This window comes from Ursus americanus, chromosome 9 (assembly GCF_024610735.1).
Source record: "Ursus americanus isolate L20-20 chromosome 9, mUrsAme1.1.p, whole genome shotgun sequence".
NCBI lineage: Eukaryota > Metazoa > Chordata > Mammalia > Carnivora > Ursidae > Ursus > Ursus americanus.
In genome coordinates, this window is record NC_142135.1 from 7,651,899 (window position 1) to 7,674,037 (window position 22,139).

A 22,139-nucleotide genomic window follows, 5' to 3' on the forward strand; every position below is an offset into this window, starting at 1 on the left:
GGCGGCGGCTGTGGCCATTGCTGTCTCCCTCACATGTCCTGTGAAACCCCCTAAGAGCTTACGCACTTTGTGCTTAGCGCGGACGAGATCCCAGAGACGCGGTCACCTTAGAGGCGTTTTGGGCGTGTCGGAGCCACCTCGGTCCTTTGCAGTGAGGCTCCCCACGTCCTCAGGTCTTCGCACAGATCTGCTGGGGCGGAGAGCTAGAGAAGTGGGTGATGGGCTTGGTTCCTGTTCACATACGTTATTTGTGGTGCTTTCCCGAGGAGGGGGCCCCGCTCTTCACTGAGGATTATGTTAAATGCGCGAATACTCCGTTGCCGGAGGCTCGCACTCCGAGAGTGCTTAAAAATAGCTTAAAAAAATTCTGCCAAGTTTCGACATGGAAGAAATGTGTATGCATAAAATCATAATGCAACTGTTGGGGCAGCGTTAATTATAGCTGATCCTGAGCATTTCTCGTTTTATTTTGTTAATCCAGTTTCAGCAAAGGAACACCCATGGGATTTCTCCCTCCCATTTAATAAAAATGTTAACTTTGTGAGTTATAGAAGCTGGTGTGTCCATCAGCATTTTGTGGATGCATGATGATAATACCACACATTAGGGTGTGTGCTTATCAGGGCTTTAGCCCACCGAACCTCAGAGCTGGGAAGGCACCTTGGAGGTTATTTGTGGGTGTTGTGGGGCGGAGGGGAGGCAGGAGGGCAGGTGCGTGTTGGCCCGCAGGTCATAGTGGAGGCAGGTGTTGGCTGGGCTGTCTCCACTACCTTGCTTGGGCTCAGGAGGCTCTGCCTGTCCACACGTTAACCTCGGGATGAGGCTTGAAGCCCAGGTTTCACATTAAACCATTTGAAGGCCGCTTCTCTTTTGGGCCTATAGAGATTCAGAGACCTACACAGAATCTGTCCTACTGGAGGTGGGAGCCAGTGAGGGGTTGGTGTACCCAGGCCCTGACTCCTGACTCAGGCTGATGCCCTTCCTACTGTTCCTTGGACGGTGCCTTTGAGGTGGTGGTCCTGGAGCTGGACACGTTGCGTTTGTGGTGTCCTGTGGTCCACCCCACAGCTGACGGGGAAACAGAAGCGAATGAGACCAGGGACACACGACTCCTTGGGCAGACGTGCGTTCACTCTAGGTTTGGGCTCCACGGCTGCCCTCTCTCTCACCTCAGGTGTCATTTTAAATAAGAGATTCACTTGCAAATCAGAATCTACTTTTTTCCTTACATTTTTTCCTTTAAAATTTGCTGTTACTGTTTTTTAAGTGGATGGATAGAAAAAGTAGAAAAGTACTTTTCCAGGTAGAGAAGTGTGTATGGAACAGACAGACAGCTCCCCGAATGTTCACAGACAGAATTCCTTGTGGATGCAGACAGAGCCGCACCATTCCCGAGAAGCCTTGAACCCAGCACCCTGCCCGAGGGCGGGTAACGCCGTCCCGACTCCAGCAGCGCAGGAAGAATCCTGTTGCGTTTGTACCGTGTGGGAATGGATGCGCGCCTGTCCTCCGGTCACGCTGCTCTGGTTCAGCATCATTTCCGTCACACAGAAATACGGCTGTAAATGGGAAAGCACCACAAGACTTGCAAGTAACTTCTGTGCACATTGAGAATTGGCCAGGCGGTGGCTGTTTGTGACGGGACAGAGAACCCATGGTCCGAGCTGGGGGTGATTCACCTGCTGGGCTGGCCAGGACTGGGCTGCCAGGATGGATCCTCTCCCCACCCGAAAAGCAGCCATAAATATCACGTGGTGAGTCATTTAGGACGGGCGCTGGGCATGGGCTGTGTGGGGGCGTGTGCCCTGCTTCTGCTGTGCCCCCCTGCTGCTTGACCGGGCAGTCTCCTCCCTGGGCTCAGCTTACTCACCTGAAGTAGGGGTAGCAGAGGGGCGCCTCAGGTCAAGTCATGATCTCAGGGTCCTGGGATCAAGCCCCTCAATCGTGTTCCCTGCTCAGTGGGAAGTATTCTTCTCCCTCCCCCTGCTCTTGCGCTCTTGCGCATGTGTTCTCTCTCTCTGCCACTCAAATAAATAAAATTAAAAAAAAATAAAGTGGGGATAGCAGCCCGTCCCCCACTGGATTAATGTGAAGGTTAAGTGGGTGACGGGCAAACTGTGGTGCCTGCCAGAATTAGGGATCAGTAAATGTTAGCCACATTTTCATTGCGGCCCACTTCCTCGCTGAGTGGAGGCTGCAGTGCCCTCATCAACCACCAGAGGGTGCCGCTAGCACGTGTATGACGCCCGCTCATCTCCTGCGTGTTGGTAACTACCTACGTTTTTGTTTTCCCTTTTTTTTTTTTTGCTAAAAAAAGCTCTTTGTCCTGTATGGGGTGGCCCTCTGTTCTGTCGTTCTAGACCTGTGGCCAGGCCATGCAGTGGGCGTGTTTATAACGTGTGTGGTCCTGGGGTGGGGGTAGCACCCACGTCTGGTGCTCTCATTAACCAGCATTTTGCTCCCTGGAATGAACTGTGGTGGTAAATTATAACACACACACACAGAGCGAAGTCCCCCTTTTGGTGTAGCTCCTCTTCTTAGTTGTGATTAATCGTTAGAACGTTCTCTCTAACCGCGGTGCTGTGGGCTGGGTACCCGAGCTTGTGTTCCTTGCAGTGACCAAATACGTCTGTCCCAGGACAGTGTTGGCCACCAGGCGAGTGGCCCACAGGAAGGTCTTGGTCAAGTTTTGACTTTGTGATTTATCTGGCTGGGCTCCTTGGCGACTGGCTAACTTCTCTGAGCCCTAGCTTTCTCCTCCATAAACTGGGGATGACGATGCTGCTGGTGGTGGTGGTGGTGGTTGGGGTGCACTTAGCTCCTTCACAGGTCAACGGGAAGGATCAAGCACGGTCACAGACTGAAGGTCTGTGTGAGCGAAGGAGGCAGTATAACACTGTTGCGCAGCTGGGGAGGGCAGGGGAGTGGAGGCTACCACTTCAGGCCAGGAAGTCTTGATGCCTCCCCTTCCCATGGCCGACACGTGGGCTCTTTCCTAGAACTTCCAGCTCTGGGAGCTCTGGTGCCTTTTCTCGTCTGGCCTCCCCTGGTCCTGGGCCCTCTGTGCACCTGGCCCACGCATTTGTCGTTCTGGAATCTGGCTCTTCAGGGCTTGGCTGTCCGCACCCACCAGGTGTGTGGTGGTGGGTATCGCTTGTGTCAAGGATTCCAAATCTGAGTCTGTCTGTTCTACTGGTCAAACCAATTTCCGAACTGGTCAAACCAATTTCCTCTTTCTCTTTCCCCCTTCTTTCTTCTTTTTTGGTTATCTGAATACTGTGCACTTTTTTTTTTTTTTTTTTAAGATTTTACTGATTTATTTATTTGAGAGAGCACACATGTGAGCCGGGGGGACGGTCAGAGGGAGAGAGAGAATCTCAGGCAGGCTTAGCACTGAGCACAGAGCCCGATGTGGGGCTGGATCCCACGACCCTGAGATCATGACCTGAGCCGAAAGCAGGAGTTGGACGCTTAATCGACTGAGCCGCCCAGGTGCCCCTGAGCACTGTGCACTTTTATTTGTCAGGCTCACATTTCACTAGAGAATGGCAGAGGCTTAAGGCATAATGTCCCCAGCCACCCTTGTCCCCCCAGTCGGATGTCTCATCGTCTCCAAGAGAAACACCAAAACGCCATCAGACTTCGGACACATGTTGTCCCGTGTCCAGAGTTGCGTCTCCTGCTCAGTGTCTGTAGCTGTGGCCTCGCTGCTGCTTCAGCTGCTGTTTGGCCCAAGCTGCCTGGGCTCAGTGTCTCCTGTCGCCAAGGGGAGACCTTATTTTGTCACTTACTCTCCCTTTATTTCTAATATCAGTTTAAGGGGGGTTTAAGATCTTCTTTCTTTCTTGGACTCCGTGTGTCCTCAAGACCGTGGAATCTGAAGAAGTCCGAGTCTATGAAGTAGGAAGACCTGGCCTTCCCGATCTGCCCTCCAGAGCCAGTCCTGCTGCTGGGTGCTGCGTCCGGGTGGTGAGGACACGTCTGCAGCCTGCACTCTGTTTCTGCAGCCCCGGCTCCCTGGCTCTCCCCAGCAGGCGCTCAGCAGGCCCCAGTCTCCCAGATGGAAAACCTTTTCTCTGGAGTTCCACATTGGAAGCCCACAGGACCCATCCAACCTGCAGACTTGGTTTGTGTGGCAGGCTTCCGTGGTGGGTTTTCCGAGCACCAGGGGTGGCTGCCCACCCCCCTGCCTTGAATTTGTTCTCCCCCTCTTTCCTCTTCAAGGTTTTTTGAGGGTTGAGTTCTGCCCCCACTGGCTGGCTGACCTCTGCTCCTTTTTTGTGGACCCGGCCTTTGGCTTTGAGCTGTCCTGTCTCCTGGGCCAGGTCCACTTCCCTCTCCCGAGCGGTCTTCCCCAGTTGCCTCAGCCATGGGGTTTCTGTGTTCTCCGCATGCTCTCCTGTGGCATGTGGTCAGTGTGCTCACCACACGCACGCATGTGCAGCCTGTGTTCCTTCCCAGTTTGTATGTTTCTTGTGCGTTGACCAAGTAGCTTTGGAACCGTGTGGGCCTGAATTTGATCGTCTTGTACAAGTTACAGCATCCTCATCTGTAACATGGGATAATAGTATCTTCGTGGCTGACTTACATAGGGGGGTCACTTTGTACAGCTGTGCTGGTTGCACACTGCACCAGGACACCCCATCTAAGGGGATTCATTCATTTCTTAGATTTGTATATTCCTTATGACAGTTTTCTGCAAACGGTAGTAAGTGTCTTTTTCAAGAAAATCAGGATGTTGTGACCAGTTTCTGGCAGGGGGAGCTGGTGTCCTGAGGAAGGGGTGCGTTTCCCCTTTGTTGAGGAGGTGGCTTATACGTTAGCAGCGGCCTTGCTTGTCAGGATTAAATGTGATGGAGCGTGAAAGTGCCTGGTACTCAGGAAACGTCTGTCTTCTCTCTGGAAAGCAGGGTTTCAAGTACTGCCATGGAAGTGAGCCTGAAAGTGGGGCCCCCAGCCCCAGTGTGCATTGGGGGCGCTGGGAGAGGACGCGGGGCCTTCCAGGACAAGAGCAGGCGTGGCGAGTGAGGCTTTCCCGGGTTCACGCCCACCCTCCCCAGCACTGGGACCGAGCTGCACTTCCATGGGAATCTGGAAGTTTACCCGTCTCACCGATTCAGAGACTCACACTGTAGCATCTCTCACCTCGGGACGCGTCCCGCCACCATCTGTGTGATGAGAAACCAGCATGTCCTCGTTTATTGGGCGGCGTTTTTATCGTTTTGAATGGTATGCAAAGTATCAGTGCTCTTAGAATAGATGTTGTCTTAGATTTGAGGAAATACGGTAATAAAACCTGTTTCTCAGACTGGTGTGAAGGTGCAGTGGGCCCAGCACGAGCCCGGCGTGGCGCCCGCTCACGGTGAGGGTGGAACTGCGAGGAGCTTCCGCTCTTCTCCGTCCCCTTCGAAGCCCCTGCGCTTTGGTTACAGCAAGTTCTCGGTAATTGTGATGATGGTGATGATGAGGATGCAGATGGCACATCCGCAGCTGGGTGAAGGCTCTGTAAAATCAACTAGATAGAAAATAATGTTTTGTCCTAACCCAAGCCTCTTTTCCTGAGGATGAAAGAAAAAGGTATTTTAAGTTGTACTAAGCTGCACAATGAGACTTTTTTCATTGCGTTGGAAGTGACAGCAATCTGGCTTTATGTTGTTAAAATATTTCCACTCCCATTGGGAAGCTGCCAGCTCTTATGAATTTAATAACTTAAGGGCAAGTGAAAAACAAGAAAACAAAAATATTTTAACTCTGAAAGGATTTGCCACCCTAGTCTTTTCATAAGATAGATAATTTAATGGGATCTGAGCTTTGGCTGTTGGACTCTCCTTAAAGTTAATCAATCCAAGTAAAAGATAGTTACACAGCCGAGAGGATGATTTATACTAATCAAGGAGAGGAGGGAGGAGAGTTTTTTAAACTAAAGCTTTTAAGTAGAGTAATCCAATAGTCTAGTAATGTAGCATTTTGTCTTCTTCTGGGTATTGATAAATGTTTAAGCGTGTTTGTAATCCTCAATTCATCTAACATTTATTGAGTGCCTACTGTGTCCCCAGCAGTGGCATCGCTTGGGGGAAGACGGATGGCGTTGGGCTGGGCTGGGCGGGGCTCTGGCTGCGGGTGATGAGTGCACGTGGGGTGGGAGGTGCTTGGCACAGACTTGGGGATGCCAGCCCTTCAGAGCCCTTGTCACCCCGCCCCCCAGAGGTGGGCACGGGGACCAGGACCAACCCCTATCTATCCACGGAGCCACCTCATTCCACCCTTCCGAGCCCAGTGTTCCTCCGTTCCTTGTAGGGTGTTTGGGATTGGATGGGGTCGTGGATTCACCAAGCGGGATACGTGCTGCTTCTCAAATTCAGTGTCCTTTCCAGAGGGGGACACTGGTAGCCATTGGTATATTTTATTTGCCACAGTGGTTTTTTTTTTTTTTTTTAATTTTGTATTTTGAGATAACTCACCGGAAGTTTCAAAGGTAGTAGAAGTCTCATGTACCCTTTACCTGATTTACTCCAGTGGTTTCATTTGTATTTTTTTTTGTAAAATACACAGAACATGAAATTTACCATTTTGACCATTTTTAGTGGCAATAGCACATTTACGGTGTTGGGCCACCATCGCCACCACGCCTCTCCAGAACTTTTTCATTGTCTCACCCAGTGGTTAGATCTCACATAACTATTGTGCAGCATCCAAAGCAAGAGATGGCTGTGGTACGTATGACGTGCGTGCCTCATTCTAGTCCATTTTTATCATGTGTGGATCCGTGTAGCCGCCCTCACGGTCAAGATGCAGAACGTTTGTGGACGTTTTGCCAGTTTCAGTGAGGAGAAATGTCACCACCTTTACACCCCCTGTAGCCTCCGTTTATAACACAGTTGTCAGCCATTCTTCCGCAGACATTGAGAACCACATCAGACAGACTTGGTCTTTTTGCTCCAACTGTCAAATATCAATTAGAAAACTAAACGGAACAGGAAAATCTGATGTATTTACCCATAGTTTTACATTTTCCTTTGTACTTTTTCCCTTTTTGATGTCCCAGGATCCATTGTTGTATCATTTCCTTTCTAATTAGAGAACTTCCTTCAGCTCTTCTTTGAGGTTAAGTCTGCTGGGCAACAAGTTATTTTAGTTTTCCTTCCTCTGGGAATGTCTCGGTCCCCCTGTGTATCTGAGGGCTGTTTGTGCTGGGTGTAGAAATCTAGGGGGACAGCGGCTTTCTTGCTGCCGCTGAACAACACGCTTGCTTGTGGCCTCCGTCGCGTCTGATGGGAAATCCGCTGTCGCTCAAATGGTTTCTCACACATGAGCTTGTTTTCCCGGTTCTCTCTTGGCTCTAGTTTTCAGATGTTTGATGATAATGGGCCTTGGCACAGATGTCTTTGGGTTCATCCTGTTCGGGGTTTGCTGACTTCCTAGAATGTGGGGGTTTGTGTCTTTTGCTTTTGCCAGATTTGGGAAGTTTTCAGCCATTATTTCTTTGAATACTTTTCCAGCCCTGCTGTCTTTCTCCTGTCCTGGGACACTGATGACACACACGTTAGACCTTTTGTTACAGTCCCACACGTCCCTGAGACCCTGTTCAGTTTTTTCAGTCTGTTTCCCCTGTTGTTCAGAAATTGTGTGCTTTTTCTTGTTCCATCCTCAAGGTCACTGATTCTTTCCTCTGTCTTTCCCATTCTGGTTTGAGCCCATCCATTGAGTTTTTGTGATTGCATTTTTCTGTTCTCAAATTTCCATGTGTTTTTTCCTTCTATTTTCCGTTCCTTTGCTGAAGACGTTCTGCTTTTGCATTTGTTACAAGCGTGCTCATATTTGCTCATTAAATTGTTTTTGTGATGGCTGCCTTAAAGTCTTTGTCAGATAATTCTGATATCTGTGTGGGTGTCTTGACTGTTTCTTGTCATTCAATTGAGATTTTCCTGATTCTTGAAAAATTATGAGGAATGATTTTTGATTGAACCCTGGGCATTTTTGGTATTATGAGAGTCTGGATCTTATTTAAATCTTCTGTTTTAGCAGGCCCCTCTGACCCTGCCCTGGTGGGGAAGTGGGCTACGGCCTAGTCACCGCCAGGGAGGGTAGAAGTCCAGGCTGCAGACGCCTGGGAGTAGGTGCCCCAGTACTGCTGGGCAGGATGGGGGTTCAGGCTCCCCACGGGGCCCCTGTGATACCAGCCCTGACGAGGAGGGGCGGGAGTGCCTCTGTCCTGCTCCCCTGGTGGCATCCAGTGCACAGTGGTAAGGAGGTACAGAAAGTCCTGACCCTGTGCTGGGCCTCCTCTGACACCGGCCCAGCGGGGAGTGGGAAGGGTGCTTCATTAACCGCGGGGTCGGGCTGGAAGTCCTGGCTTCCTGCTTGGCCTTTGCCGGCAGGGTTGGGAGGTGGTCTTCAGCTGTTGTAGGGCAGCTCTGGTGCTGAGCTCAGTGCTGGGAGCAGGACCCCAGGGGAGGTGGAGGGAGGTGGAGGGGCCAGGGCACTCGGGGCCCCTGAGGGGAGGGAAATGGAGGGTGCACATGCGGTTTCTCTCTCTGCCTCCCTGTGATGCACAATGAAAGGTCTGCATCACATTCTGCTCAGTGATGCCCTTGTTCTAAGGGGAGGATGAGGGGCTGTCCCTATTCTGTGGGGTCTCGTGTTATTTAGCTGTTTCACAGGGAGCACGTATTCATACTGTAACTTCGGTCATAAATAATAACAGTCATAGGAAGAAGCTCTGTTACAGGACTGGGAGGCCTGAGATGCCTGAGTCCTGTATTGCTCCTGTCACCCCCGCCCCCCATGACCTCCCAGGGAAGGTGCACTTCAAACAACAGCAGAAGGAAAAGGCCACCCTGGACATGTGCTGGGGCTGGGCCGCCCTGGGACTGGCCAGAGCACGTGGCCTCTGCTCAAGGCTGAGCCAACGCTTTTTGCCTGTTTACTCAAGGGCTTGAGATTTTGGGGAAAGGGTCCCTCAGGTGGAGGCCAGCTTCAGCTGACACGTGTGCTGCCTGTGGCCAGAGGAGGGGATGGGACCTGTTTGCCCCCAGGGGCCTTGGCCGGTTGTGAAGGGGCCTAACCAGCCTCTCAGGACCTAAGAGCCTCTTCATGACCTTCAGGGATTGGGGTCAGAGGCTCGCTCATGCCCACATCCCTAGGCAGGGTGGTGGTAAGCAGGTGGGAGTCAGAGGTCACCGACAGGATGTGGCTCTTCCTGGACAGGAATATTTGCAAATCACAGTTCAGAAATGAGGACTTGTATATGTGGTTATTTTAAGATTTTCCTTTTAATAGTACAAGAGTAGCTGGTTGAAAACTGGCAAATATTTCATAGAAACGGAACACTCAAACTCCAAACTTCTGTGATTTTCCTTGTATTGAACATGTGGTTTTCTCTTTGAATCCTTTTGTTGAGGACGACTGCACAGTAGTAATTGGACCTAAAAATGCATCCAAATTATAGCATCTTTATCAGAATTAGCTGACAACATAATTATGATTATATTTCAGGGTAGAAGATACATTTTTCCGTATTAGTCCTCTATAAAAACTGAAAAAGCTCCTTTGTTGTTATTTTGGTGGAATGACAATTCTTAATATTTGGGGGACAGCCTGATCGGACACTTTTCTTTGCATGTTTTGGCATTTTGCTGTTTATACCCTGCTTTATGAACATCTCCAAAGAGTGCACGGTTTCCCTCCCGGCTGGAGGCCTGGGGGGACAGTCCCAGATTTTGTTCAGCAGGGAACACTGTGTATTGTGTCTGGGCTTCCGGCACCAGCTGCTCTTAAACATACAAGACTGCATCGGGGGGGCTGGCTGGCTCAGTCGGTAGAGCGCCGTGACTCTTGGTCTCAGGTTGTAAGTTTGAGCCCCACATTGGCTGTAGAGATTATTTAAAAATAAAATCTGAAAAAAAAATACAAGATTGCATGGTTGGTGGCAAAACAGAGCCCACCCACTGGCTCAGCTCAGGAGGAGTGGTTGTGTGGTCCTGTTGGTGGTTCCGTGGCTGCGTTCCTTACCAGTGCTGACCTTGGAAGGGCCACGTGACACCATGGAGACCCTGGGCCTGGGTCCGGTAAAGCTGCATTCCACCTTGACTCTGTGCTTCCCTGGCCACGTGGCCGAGGGGAGGTCAGCCTCTCAGTGTCCTGGGTCCTGCATGCTCGTCTCTGCCCACACCCTCGGTGAAGTGACGGTCCTCCTGGGTCACCTGTCCTCATCTCTCTGTCCGCCCCTGGGAGTTCCGGGTCTAGTCTCCACCTGCCTAACAGAGCAGATGCGTTGCTGGTACTTGGGAAGCTCGTGGGCCAAGGCCAGGTGCCGCCCCGGCCTTCAGGTGGCCTGGGATAGCCAGGTAGGAGCTGACTGACTTACAGTAGCCTCCAACACTTTGTCATGCATAGTTCGACGTAGCTAGTCTCCAGACAGGGCCTGCTGCGCCTGTCCACTGAGCCCTCACAATAACTCTGTGGTCCCCCAAAGTTCTGCTCTGATACATGTCACAGGGTTCCCTTTCTCCTGAGAGCATCACAGAAATCAGTACCACATAGAGGTCTGTCGGGAAGTAGGTTCGTAGAAAGCACACGATGCAGTTGGTGTGTGATGTGTCCGTGTGGCCTGTGCAGCCGGGGCCGCCTCTGTGGCTGGCCACACGCCCAAGCTGGCTCCGTGCTGCGGGGCCTCCGGGGGCCCCGCCCGTGGCCACCGCTGGGTGGTGCTGGAATGAGCATGAAAGAAGTTGACGGATGATGCTGGGATTATGCCTTCGGGGGTGATTGTCATTTCAGACGTGTTGGCCACGTCGGTGAGTATCTTAGCCTCAGTTGAAGGAGCTACATGCAAGGTGTGTGGCCACAGACAGCTCGTGTCAGAAGCAGGTGGCAAAGGGTCTGCTCTCTGCTTCCTGCCGACCATGCCCTGGGCAAGCTGCTCTCCTCTCTCGGGCTCAGTTTCCTTGCCTTTACAAGCCCTTTGTTGCCTAAATCGTAGGATCGTGGTAGGGTCAGCAGGAAGCATGTTGAAAACAACATGGCCTCGTATAAAGAAAAGAAGTGTTACTGTAATCTCTCCTTGTTTGAACAGGAAGCCTTTTGGGTTCCTTAGGAATAAAGCATTTCTTGGAAAAAATAAAATATCGATTGACAGTATTCATGAGAGATTTTCATTGATGAAGCAATGTTCTGCTTTGTTAAATTTCTATTTCCTGTGTTGTTTGGTAGGGAAGAATTCTCTTAGGTCATTACGCCATCTGCATGTTCATGGAGGAACCCTTCTCTTGGATCCAGAGGGAGACTTGTTCCTGCAGCCTCCATGGCTCGCAGGGTTCTGTCCTCACTGTGGCAACGTCAGGTCGGCCCACTGCCTTTCTTTCTGGTCTGGAGTCTTGGTGCAAAAAGGAGGAGAAAAATGGGGTGGCGGAGAGCAGGGGAGTGGAGATCAAGAAAGATTTTTGTTTTGTTTTAAGACAGGAAAAATAAGCATGTAGCAAGTGGCAGAGAGGAAGAATTGGTGGTCTGGAGAAAGAAGCAGAAGTTTCTGTAACACTGTCACTGGGTGGGAGGGGTTGGGCTTCAGTGCACGCAGGCCGCACTTACCCAGTGGCCTTCCAGGGTGGGCTGTGGGTGCGGTCCTCCCACGTGCAGGCACTAGGGGTGCATTGTCCTTAGAGAATGTCCTTAGAAAATATAGAGAATTTTAAAGCAGTAACAACATTTAAATGTTGGCCTGCTTTTTTGGTTTTTCATCTCCCTGAGCCACCAGTACTAAATAATGGCGGTGATAAAAATGTTGCCTGCACTGGGGTGGCCTATTCCCATGGACCCCCCCCCCCCCCCAACACACACCTTCTGTGCCACCGCCGGCGCCAACCCTCATACCAGCAGGAGCAAGGCCAGGTGGGTGGGGAGGATGCAGGTGGGTGGGCAGGCGTGGTGCAGGAAGCTCAGGGAGGCTGTCTTCTGGCAGCTTCGTGTGGCACGGGAGGCAAGGTCAGCAGCCCAATGTGAGGATGGGAGGTGGGAGTGGAGCGGTATGAAACGTTTGTTCACCATCAACAGAGAGCAGATGGCCTAGAGATCATCTAGGATTGCCATATATCTGTCTAGCCTCCACAGAGAGCAGGTGGCCTGGAGACCTTGTATGATTGCCAGGCAGCGTCCAGAGTCCCCGTGAGCCCGGTGATGGTGAGGGTGAGGGGGGACAGGCAGCGTGGGTGTAGATGTTCAGCTGTCCGGCGTGTGGGTGAGGTGGGTGAGGGCACACGGTGGGTGGAGAGCTGGGCTGAGTCAGCGCAGTGGTTCACCCTGTCCCACTGCTGAGCAGGCAGGCCAGCTGCCTCTCCTAGTGCATTCCAGGGGTATTACTGCTTCTGGAAGATCACCACGCTTTGCAGCATTTAGGGACGGGATTGGGAATGTCATCTGGGTTCGTCTGGCTTCAAAGCCACTGTCCTTGCCATCATACCGGTTCTTCTTTGCAGTGTTAAAAAAAAGGTCTAGCTTTTAATTAGTTTTTTTGATTCTAAATTTAATATTCCTATATGTACCTACAATTATCTTAGATTCAGAAAGGAGCCTTTTCCCATTATGTTGTCCTGCCTAGTATAATGGGATGAAAGTAATGAACTATTAGTAAATATTTGTGAATGGTGGTAATGCTTTCAAATAGGAATTAAGTGGCTTAAAAAAAATGAACAAATTCTCATTCTTCTTGTTTTTAGTCCCTGTGCCAGCCAGTGAAAGGTGTCTTGGCTCTTGAGAAATGCTGTTTTGATCAATTTTCCCTTGTACCTAATTTGAGAGAGCCTAGCTCGAGCACTTAATTGCTGTCAGCGAGGTTCATTCATTTGAAGGTTGGATTTTGGTTTTGCAGTTTCCTACTTGTTTTTTTTACCTTGCCATGTCGATGCTGGAATCTGGGCTGTCGGATAGATTTGGGTAACGATGGTGGTGGGGGGATTGCCCATATTAGACAGTGCCTAATACTAGACACTAGAAGGACTGAGGATACTAGACACTAGAAGGACTGAGGTTTTGAAGTTCTGAAGAAAGAATTTTCTGGCAAGTGGGACCACGTGCAGTTAGAAGTAAGCTGCCTGGCCTGGAGGTGTCCATGGGAGGGACACGGTCTGTTGGAGGCCGGCCATGACTCACAAAGGCGGCCTTCAGTATTTTTCTTTGGCGATTGGAAGCAATTGTTATTTTAGTTAAGATGAAATAAAAGTTTGCTTTTTTTTTTTTTTTTTTTACAGAAAACACGGCCATCTTCATGTGCAAATGTTGTAACCTTTTTTCACCCAGCCAGTCGGAGCTCTTGTCCCATGTTTCTGAGAAGCACACAGAAGAAGGTGTTAATGTTGATGAAATCATCATTCCCCTCAGACCTCTGAGTACTCCCGAGCCCACTAACCCAAGCAAAAGCGGAGATGGTAAGGGGCCTGGGGTACCGGGTGAGGGGGCCATGGCCATGGATGTGCCCATTGGTGGTGATGGGGTGATTTGCTCGCACGTACTTTGATGCTAGGTTTCTGTTCGGTGGGCACAGAAACCCTGAACATTCACATTTGCCACAGTCAATACTTGTCCAGTTATAGGTCTGCTCAAATACAAGTGTGGTTTTGAGCTCGCCGTACCCGGCCTCTGTGGTGCTTCTCCAGCGCCTGGCTGTAGAAGGAGGAATGAACGAACGAAGGAAGGAAGGAGTGCATGAGAGGAGGTGATAGCCCCCAGCAGTGTAGAAAGCACGAGCCTGCTGTCAGACGAGTGTAATCCAGCTCTAGGACCCCGGGCTTGTCTGACAAATGAAGATAAATACGCCTGTCACAGGTAGGCGCTGGGGATGAAGCCCGGGGTGTCCCTGTGCCGCCGGATGACGCCCGGCCCAGAAGACAATAAAGGGAATCTATTATAACATATGTGATTAATGTGTAAGATTATACAACCTGAGACACAGCATTTCTGAACTGAGCGTGTAGACCTGGAACATGGATTCCAGTGGCAGAGCTTTGATTCGCACGGAATCCTTCGGGTTCGCAGACAGTGTGCTGAGTGAGATCCGTCTTGTCTGCGGCGTCCAGACATTTCCCCCTGAACGGCCTCCAATACGGCAGGCGGATGGCTTAGAGAAACCATCGAGGCCCTGTAATTAGGTCCCCACAGACAAAGAAAATACGCAGTAGAGGAGGCAGAGCTGCAAACAGCGGGTAAAAAAAGCTGCCACAAAACTATTTTTATATGATGAGGGACAACAGCCAGTCTCCTGTGCGGAAGGATAGTCTGTTCCATCACAGGATTCATTAGCCACACTGATAACCGATTGCTCTTTCCTGGGAATATTCAGGCTGGCATTTCTAAACAGGCTGGCTTATTGATCATCTGTCTGACATGGTTAACAAGGAGAGACTCCAGACAAAAAATGTTTTGGCTAATGAGTCCCTCTGGCCATCCCAGGGAGCTCAGAGAAATATACCTGACAGAGGATTAAGTTGTTGAGAAGTTAGGAGAAGTTCTGCTGGTTATTGTTAGTGTCGTAAGATGAAACCGAGAAAACCCAGTACCCGAAACCAGCGAATGAGGAGAAGTGGGAGTATTTCCGTCTTCTTAACCAGCAGCCGGGTGCAGTGGGTCCACGGCATTTCAGCCCTGTCGTGGGACTTGTGAACAGATCTGTCCTCTCCCCGCTTCGAGAAAGCAGGTCTGAGGTGGGAAGTGACATGCAATCACATCTCAACTGATAGTGTGCATTTGAGTCTCTTCGCTTTGGGGAGAGGGAGGCCAAATTGGCATTAAGAATCTACCCAGTAACCTGATTAAAAACGGGCAAAAGACCTGAGCAGCCATTTTCTCAAAGAAGGCGTGCATGACCAACAGGTGCGTGAAAAGATGCTCAATGTCACCATCAGGGAAATGCAAGTCAGAGCTGCAATGAGCTCTCTCGTCGCACCTGTTAGGAATGGCTGTCCTCGGGAAGACAAGATAACAGGTGTCGGCAAGGAGGTGGAGAAAAGGGACCCTTGTGCCCTATTGGCAGGAATGCAAACTGGTGCAGCCACTATGGAAAACAGGATGGAGGTTCCTTAAAAAAGTAAAGGTAGAATTACCACGTGGTCCAGCAATCCCACTTCTGAAAATATATCCAAAGGAAATGAAATCGATATTGTGGAGAGAGATCCGCAACCCTGTGTTCATTGAACTTCATTCAAAATAGATAACCTAAGTGTCAGCAGATGAATGGGTACAAAAAATCTGTCTGTCTGTCTGTCTCTCTGTCTCTCTCCCTCTGTCTGTCTGTCTCTCTCTCTCTCTCTCACACACACACACACACACACACAGAAATATTATTCAGCCATTACAAAGGAGAAAATCCTGCCATTTGCAACATGGGTGAATCTGGAAGACATTCTCCTAAGTGAAATCAGCTAGACACAGAAAGACAAATATGAATTCACGTATATGCAGACTCTAAAATCGCTGAATTCATAGAACCAAAGAGTAGAGCAGTGGTTTCCGGGGAGTAGCGGGAATGGGGAGATGATAGTCAAGAGGTACAGACTTTGAGCCGAAGAGGTTCTGGGGATGTAATGTACGGCTTGGGATTGTAGTTAACAATACTGTATTATGTACTTGAAGTTGCTGACGGAGGAGATCGTAAGTGTTCTCACCAAAAGAAAAAAATGGTTGCTATTGTTGATTGTGGTGAGCATTCCACAGTGTACATGTATATTAAATCATCTTGTTGCACACCTTAAAAAAGCATATTGTATAACCTAAATATATACAATTTTGGTGTGTCTATCATGCCTTAGTAAAGCTGGAAAAAAAGGAATCTGCCTAATGCCAGGGCCCTCACAGTTCAGCCGCCCCTCCCTCTGCCCCCCAGTCTGGGGGTGAGTAAGGCTCATCTGTCCAGACCTCACTGGAGAACCCCCGATGACGTCCACATTCCCCACGGCCACCATGCTGCTGAGTGGTAAGATGCATTGGCTTTCCAGAGAGTGTGGCTTAACGGGCAGACGGAACCAGAGCTTTACTGAGGAACTTTGAGTGTTGCCCTGGGGTTGAGCATCTGTAAACTCAGAAGAATGGATAATCTGTTTTGTAAAATTCATATGGCAGATAGAAGTCACATGGATTAATGGGTTGAGAACGTTGAGAAAGGTAGTTACAGAGCTTTAGTTCTGTTTTTATTCAGCTTTGCTTATTAAGATTTTTCTTCCAACTAAAATGTGAATGAGATAAAATAATTTGAATTTTTCATTTCATTTATAAATAATGAGCAGATGATAAGAGAGTAGATAGAGCTCCTGGAATTCTGTGCGTCAGTGTTTTCTGACGTACGTGTGTGCTCACTTCCACCCCTGCCCTTGTTACCGATGTTAGTGGAAGATAACGGCTGTCTGCTCGGGAGGCCATCCCGGGGTCCCCTCTTCCTTGAGATCCGTCCTCCTCTTCGTCTCCCCTACAGCCAGCCCACCAGGCCTGTCTCTCCCCTGAAGCTGCCCTGCAGCCATGGTCCCTCACTCAGTGGGGATGACCGTGTGTTCTTTCTCCCCTTCAGGCCACGAATACGGTGATTTATGTGGATACATTTTCATACCCTGAACCACTCTTACGTTCCTGGGGTACATTCCACTTGGTCCTATTGCATAATCCTTTTTCATGTGCTGCTGGAGCTGGTTTGCTAGGACATTGATGAACAGATTTCTGTTTGTATTCAGAGATAGTATGTAGGGTCATTTCTCTGATGTCTTTGGTTTTGGAATCAGGATAACAGTGGCCTCACAGAATGAGTTGGGAAGTGTCCCTTCCTCCTCTTGTTTTTTGGAAGATTTTTTTAAGTGTTGGTGTGAGTTCTTCTTAAATGTTTGATAGAATTCACCAGTGAAGCCCTTTAGTTCTGGGCTTTTGGTAGGAAGTTTCTGGATTACGGATTCAGTTTCTTTGCTTATGACAGGTTTATGAATATTTTCTGTTGCTTCTTGAATTCCTTTCAGTGGTATGTATCCTCCTAGGAAATTTTCCATTTCATCAAAGTTCTCTGATTTGTTGGCATATAATTTCTTGTTCATAGTATCCCTGAGAATTAAAAAAAAATTTCTTTTTGTAAGATGAGAGGTAATGTTCCATCTTTCATTCTTGATTTTAGCCGAGTCTTACCTCTTTATTCTTGGTGAGTTTAGCTACAATTTGCCAGTCTTTTGATTTTTATCTTTTGTTTTTCTGTTTAATCTCTTTACATTCTAATTTTTATGTTTATTTTCTGTCCTTCCGTTTGCTGTGCATTTGGTTTGCTTCTGTTTTCTCTGGTCTCTTGGGCTGGAAGAGTAGGCTCCTGGCTGGAGATCTTTCTGTGTCTTACACAGGCATTTACAGCCTTGTGAACCTACTCTCATTGCATCCCACAAGTGTTCATATGTCGTGTTTTCCTTTTGATCATCTCAGCGTTATTTCCTGATTTCCCTGATGATACCCTCTTGGACCTGTTTGCTATTTAGGAGTGCCATTTAATTTCCATGTATTTTTGAGTTTCACAAATTTCTTTCTGTTCTTTCTTTTGTAAAATTAAATTTTAATTGGCATACATGATTACATTAGTGTCTGGGTGTATAAGATAGTGATTCGATATTTTTATACATTATGAGATGGTCACCACGGTGGCCCTAGTCACCATCTGTCACTGAAGTTATTACAATATTATTGATTAGATTCCCTGTGCTGTACTTTTTTTTTTTTTTAAAGATTTTTAAAATTTATTCATTAGAGAGAGCACGAGCAAAAGCAGGAGCAGTGGGGAGGGCCAGAGGAAGAGGGAGAAGCAGATTCGCCGCTGAGCCGGAAGCCCCCTGCGGGGCTCGATCCCAGGTCCCCAGGATCAATCCCAGGGTACTGAGATCATGACCCGAGCGAAGGGAGATGCTTAACTGATTGAGGCCCCTCTTCTATGCTGTACTTTTCATCCCCGTGACTTAGTTATTTTATAACTGAAAGTTTGTACCTCTTAATCCCCTTCATGTATCCCCATCCCCCATCCCTCTCCCTCCGGCAACCACCAATTTGTTCTGTGTAACAATGAGTCTGTTTCTGTTTTGTTTTGTTTTTTAGATTCCATATATAAGTGAAATCATATGGTATTTATCTTTCTCATTCAGACTTATTTTATTTAGCTTAATACTCCCTAGGTTTATCTGTGTTGTTGCAAATGGCAAGATTTCTTATTTTTTATGGCTAAGAAATATTCTAGTGCGTGTGTGTATATACAGATATATACACATACATAACACATCTTTTTTTTTACCTTCGTCTATTGGTGGACACTTAGGCTGCTTCTGTATCTTGGCTATTGTAAATAATGCTGCAATGAACGAAGATGTGCATATAGCTTTCGAATTAGTGTTTTTGTTTTCTTCAATACCTAGAGGTAGAATTTCTGGATTATAGGGTGGTTCTAGCTTTAATTTATTGAGAAGCTTCCATACTGTTTTCCAGAGCAGCTGCAGCAGTTTGCATTCCTGCCGACGGTGCAAGGGGTTCCCCTTCGCATCCTTGCCAACTCTTGTTATTTCCTGTCCTGTTAATCGTGGCCACTCTGACAGGTATGGGGTGGTATCTCACTATAGCTTTGGTGTGCAGTTCCCTCATGATGAGTGATGTTGGGCATCTTTTCACGTGTCTGTTGGCCATTTGTATGTCTTCTTTGGGAAAATATTTGTTCAGGGCCTCTACCCGTTTCTTAATTGGGTTGTTTTCTTGTTACTCACCTGTATGAGTTGTTTATTTCTAATTTCAGCCCACGTACTTTGTATGTATGTATTTCCGCCCTTACACATTTATCGAGACTTGACTTACGGCTCAGCGTGGTTTATCTTGGAGAATGTTCCATGTGCAATTGAGAAGAATTTATAGTCTGCTGTTGGTAGTGGCACATTCTCATAGACAGGTGTTAGGTTTTGCTCGTTTGTAGTGCTGTCCGTGTCTTCCGTGTCCTTGCCGATGCTCAGATTTTATAATTGAGGGAGATGTGGCTCGGAGGCTGGAGGCCTTACAATCGCCCTCTCACGGTTACCTAGTTAGTAGGTGGGAGAGCAGGATCTGGGCCCAGCTGCTGTGACGGCATCTGCCTGCTCTTGAACTGCTCTGGGTATAATCAGATTCTTCCTACAAAGCTACTTGAAAAATTATTCTCCTTTATTAACTAATTTACTTTTGACTTAAATTTTTCTTGAACACATTTCCTCTCTTTTGTGTGTGTGTGTCTGTGTGTGTGTGTGTGTACACTGGAAGATTAGTTGCCTGTACAGTTTAATTTTTAAAAGTATTTAAGACTTTAATTAAACTCAGACTCTTAATACGAGAACATTTCTTCAAAAATCTTTCATTAAGAACTCCAAGTTCTCCTTTTTCTCTCTGTGCGAGTCCGTAAAATTCGAGGCTTCCAGAAGCTTAGTTTCTCTCTAATGATTTCTATTCAGGTTTAACCTTCACAATTCATTTTAAGTTGAGAGATACTTGAAATGGTTTAATTAAACCTTTAACTGAGTAGTAATTGATTTATTATTTTGGTCTCCCTTTATAACATGAAGTTTCCTAAATCCTTTGGTTTATTTTATAGCCTTTTAATCTTTTTTGCTCATGTAGGAAGTGGTCTGCCTAAGAACCTTTCATTTTCTCCCCTCTTCCCCATCAGATTTCTGGCTGCGGTCCAAGAAGAAAATGCCTTATGGAGAGAATGTGTGTGTGTGAGTGTGTGATTGTGTCTGAGAATGTGTGTGGGTGTGTGTTTGGGTGTGACTGGTGGGTGAGCATGTGTGCATACATTCGTTCATCCCGATGGTGGCTGGGACAGAGGGGCCTGCTGGAGCTGGAATCACGGGGGTCCCGGGAGAGCCTCATTTAGGGTTTTCCATCTTCTTCTTCTTTCAGACCTTCCGTAGGAACCCTTCTTTTATCTCTGCCTTCCCTCGCACTCCACTTCTTCGTTCAGTCATCATGCACCTGTCAGATGCTTGAGCACTCTGCTAGGTGCTGAGAGCACAGGGCGCCCGGGGCGCTCTTCTGCTGGGCTCGTCTCCTGGCAGGTAGGTGGCAGGTAGGCAAAGAGGCAGTTTTGCAGGGCAGTGGGGAAAGTACTTCTCTGGGATCAAGGATGGACTGCCAAAGAGGGGGTCACAGAGTCTAGCATAAGGGTGGAAGTTGGCATCTAAATTTAAATCTCTGTGTTGTCTCTCTGGGACAGCTACCACGAATAGAGTCATTCTGAGTGTACACAGGCATTGCTGTCCTCAGTGTTCCAGACACCTGAAACCTGAGCCCTCCAGTCTATACGTAGCAGCGTGGGGGTAGTTAAAGAGCACCCATCCTGGACTCAGGTAGACTCAGCTTCCAGCCCTGGAGCTGTCATGTGACTGCCACGGCTGGGGCTGGCACACAGGGTGCCTTTGTGCGGATTACAAAAAGGTGCCCCCATTCTGGGCTGGTGAGTTAGTAACAGGCTTTCTTTCTGGGTGAACAAGCAGAAAATGTGGTCAGGGCGGACGCAGCCGGTGCAACAGTGCTCAGCTCAGCTCGAGGAGCGTGGCTCAGGTATTGGCCCCCTCCTGCCCTCTGTGGCACATCACGCAGGGCTCTGCCTGCACCACACCTGTGGAGGCCCTGCTGGTGGCTTTGGCAAGCAGCTTTTGTCATCTGTCAAAGGGAGATGAGATGCTCGCCTTTTTTTTTTTTTTGAAAATGTTATGAGATAAATACACGTTAATTCGTGATGCCTTGGTACATGGTACGTGCACGTGTAGCCCCGACTTCCTGTTTCACCATCTGTTGTCTGGTTCAGGAGTCGGATCACACTGAGGCTTACAGCTTGGTGACACTGTCATCATTTTCCTGCAGCATGTAGAGGAGAGGTCAAATCGTATTATTTCTGTGCTCTGAAATTAACTGAACTGACATGAATGTGAAGTTCACCGACTCTTGAGGCAAACGGTGGGTTCAGAGCTTAGCTCTGCCAGTTACGTTTTCTGTGTCTTGGGGCAACTTGATCAGTCTTCTCAAACCTCAGCGTTGTCTTCCAGACCGTGGGAGTCACACCGACGCTTCCCACCGAGCTCTGATGAGGAAGTGTGCTCAAAGCACTTCGCGTGGTGTGGGTGCCGTGCGTGCTCGCTAACCCCTCGCTGTTGCTGTTGTGTGCAGGACGTTTCCACGTTGTTGCTGGTAACTCCACAGGGAGCAGGCGTGGGTGCCTTTGGCCTCCCCGGTGCCCCGTGGTCCGGGGCCGGCTGCGGTCTGTCCCATGGAGGGGATGCTGCAGTCCCCATAAACCTCAAAGGCTCGCGCTCCCTCGTTGCGGATGAATAATTCTTTGTCTTCTTGTTGCTTCTGGGCTCGTTGGACGTAAATGTCAGGGAGACTGACAGGCCCAACAGTGTTAGAGTTTCGGGATTTGCTTAAATTCTCGAGTTGGCGTGACTGGATTGAGCTGCAGAGTGAGGGCTTTTTCCCTGGTCTCCAGCATCTTGAAATGTGGCTGCCCCTTATTCGGTGTTGGCTTTCCTGGTGCGAGACTTCGGAATGGAGGAATCAAGGGAAGAGTGCTGTAAGGCGCGAGGGCCCGTGTGCTTCGGGAATCACATGATCTGGCCCCAGAGGACCGGGTGGGAAGGTAACAGTTGCTTCAGGGAACTAGTCCAAGTCAGAGTCTTAATGCGTATGGCCGTAATAATAAGTGGTTGCCATTTATTGATCACCTTCGAAGTACTGTGCTCAGCATTTTCATGGATGGCTTTTATTTATAGGGGACTATACAACAGAGAGTTTTGTGTTTATTTTTCACACGCGAGACAGCGGCGGGGGGGGTTTAACTCGGGGCGGCCTGTCTCGCAGCGGGTGTGCCCTGCACTGCAGCACCAGCTCTTGCCATGGTCCAGAGCCTCCCCGAGGGCTACTTGACCCAGCGGAAGGAGCGGGCAGGGGAGAGGGAAGCCCGCGTCCTGGCTCTGTGAGCTCAGCAGCGGCTTCTGGAAAACGTGCCAAGCCCCTTGAACCTTCGAGTCCCTTATTTCTTTTCCTATTGAGGAAATTACATTTGCTGCATCCGTCTCTGAAGGTTTTTATGGGGATAAAATGAGATAAGAACTGGGAACGGGCCTTGCGCACTT

The 22,139-nt window shown here is 48.8% G+C and overlaps 1 protein-coding gene across 5 annotated transcripts in view; it reads left to right on the forward strand.

Moving 5' to 3' along the window:
- ZFAT (zinc finger and AT-hook domain containing) overlaps positions 1-22,139 on the forward strand; it is a 277,561-nt gene that overhangs the window by 108,725 nt on the left and 146,697 nt on the right. For all 5 annotated transcript variants that reach the window (XM_045812193.2, XM_045812190.2, XM_087864596.1 and 2 more), the window contains one exon: positions 13,242-13,418. In XM_045812193.2, coding sequence (XP_045668149.2) covers positions 13,259-13,418 — 160 coding nt within the window. In that variant the 5' untranslated portion in view covers positions 13,242-13,258. Of the gene's footprint in view, positions 1-13,241; positions 13,419-22,139 lie in introns of those variants that run through there.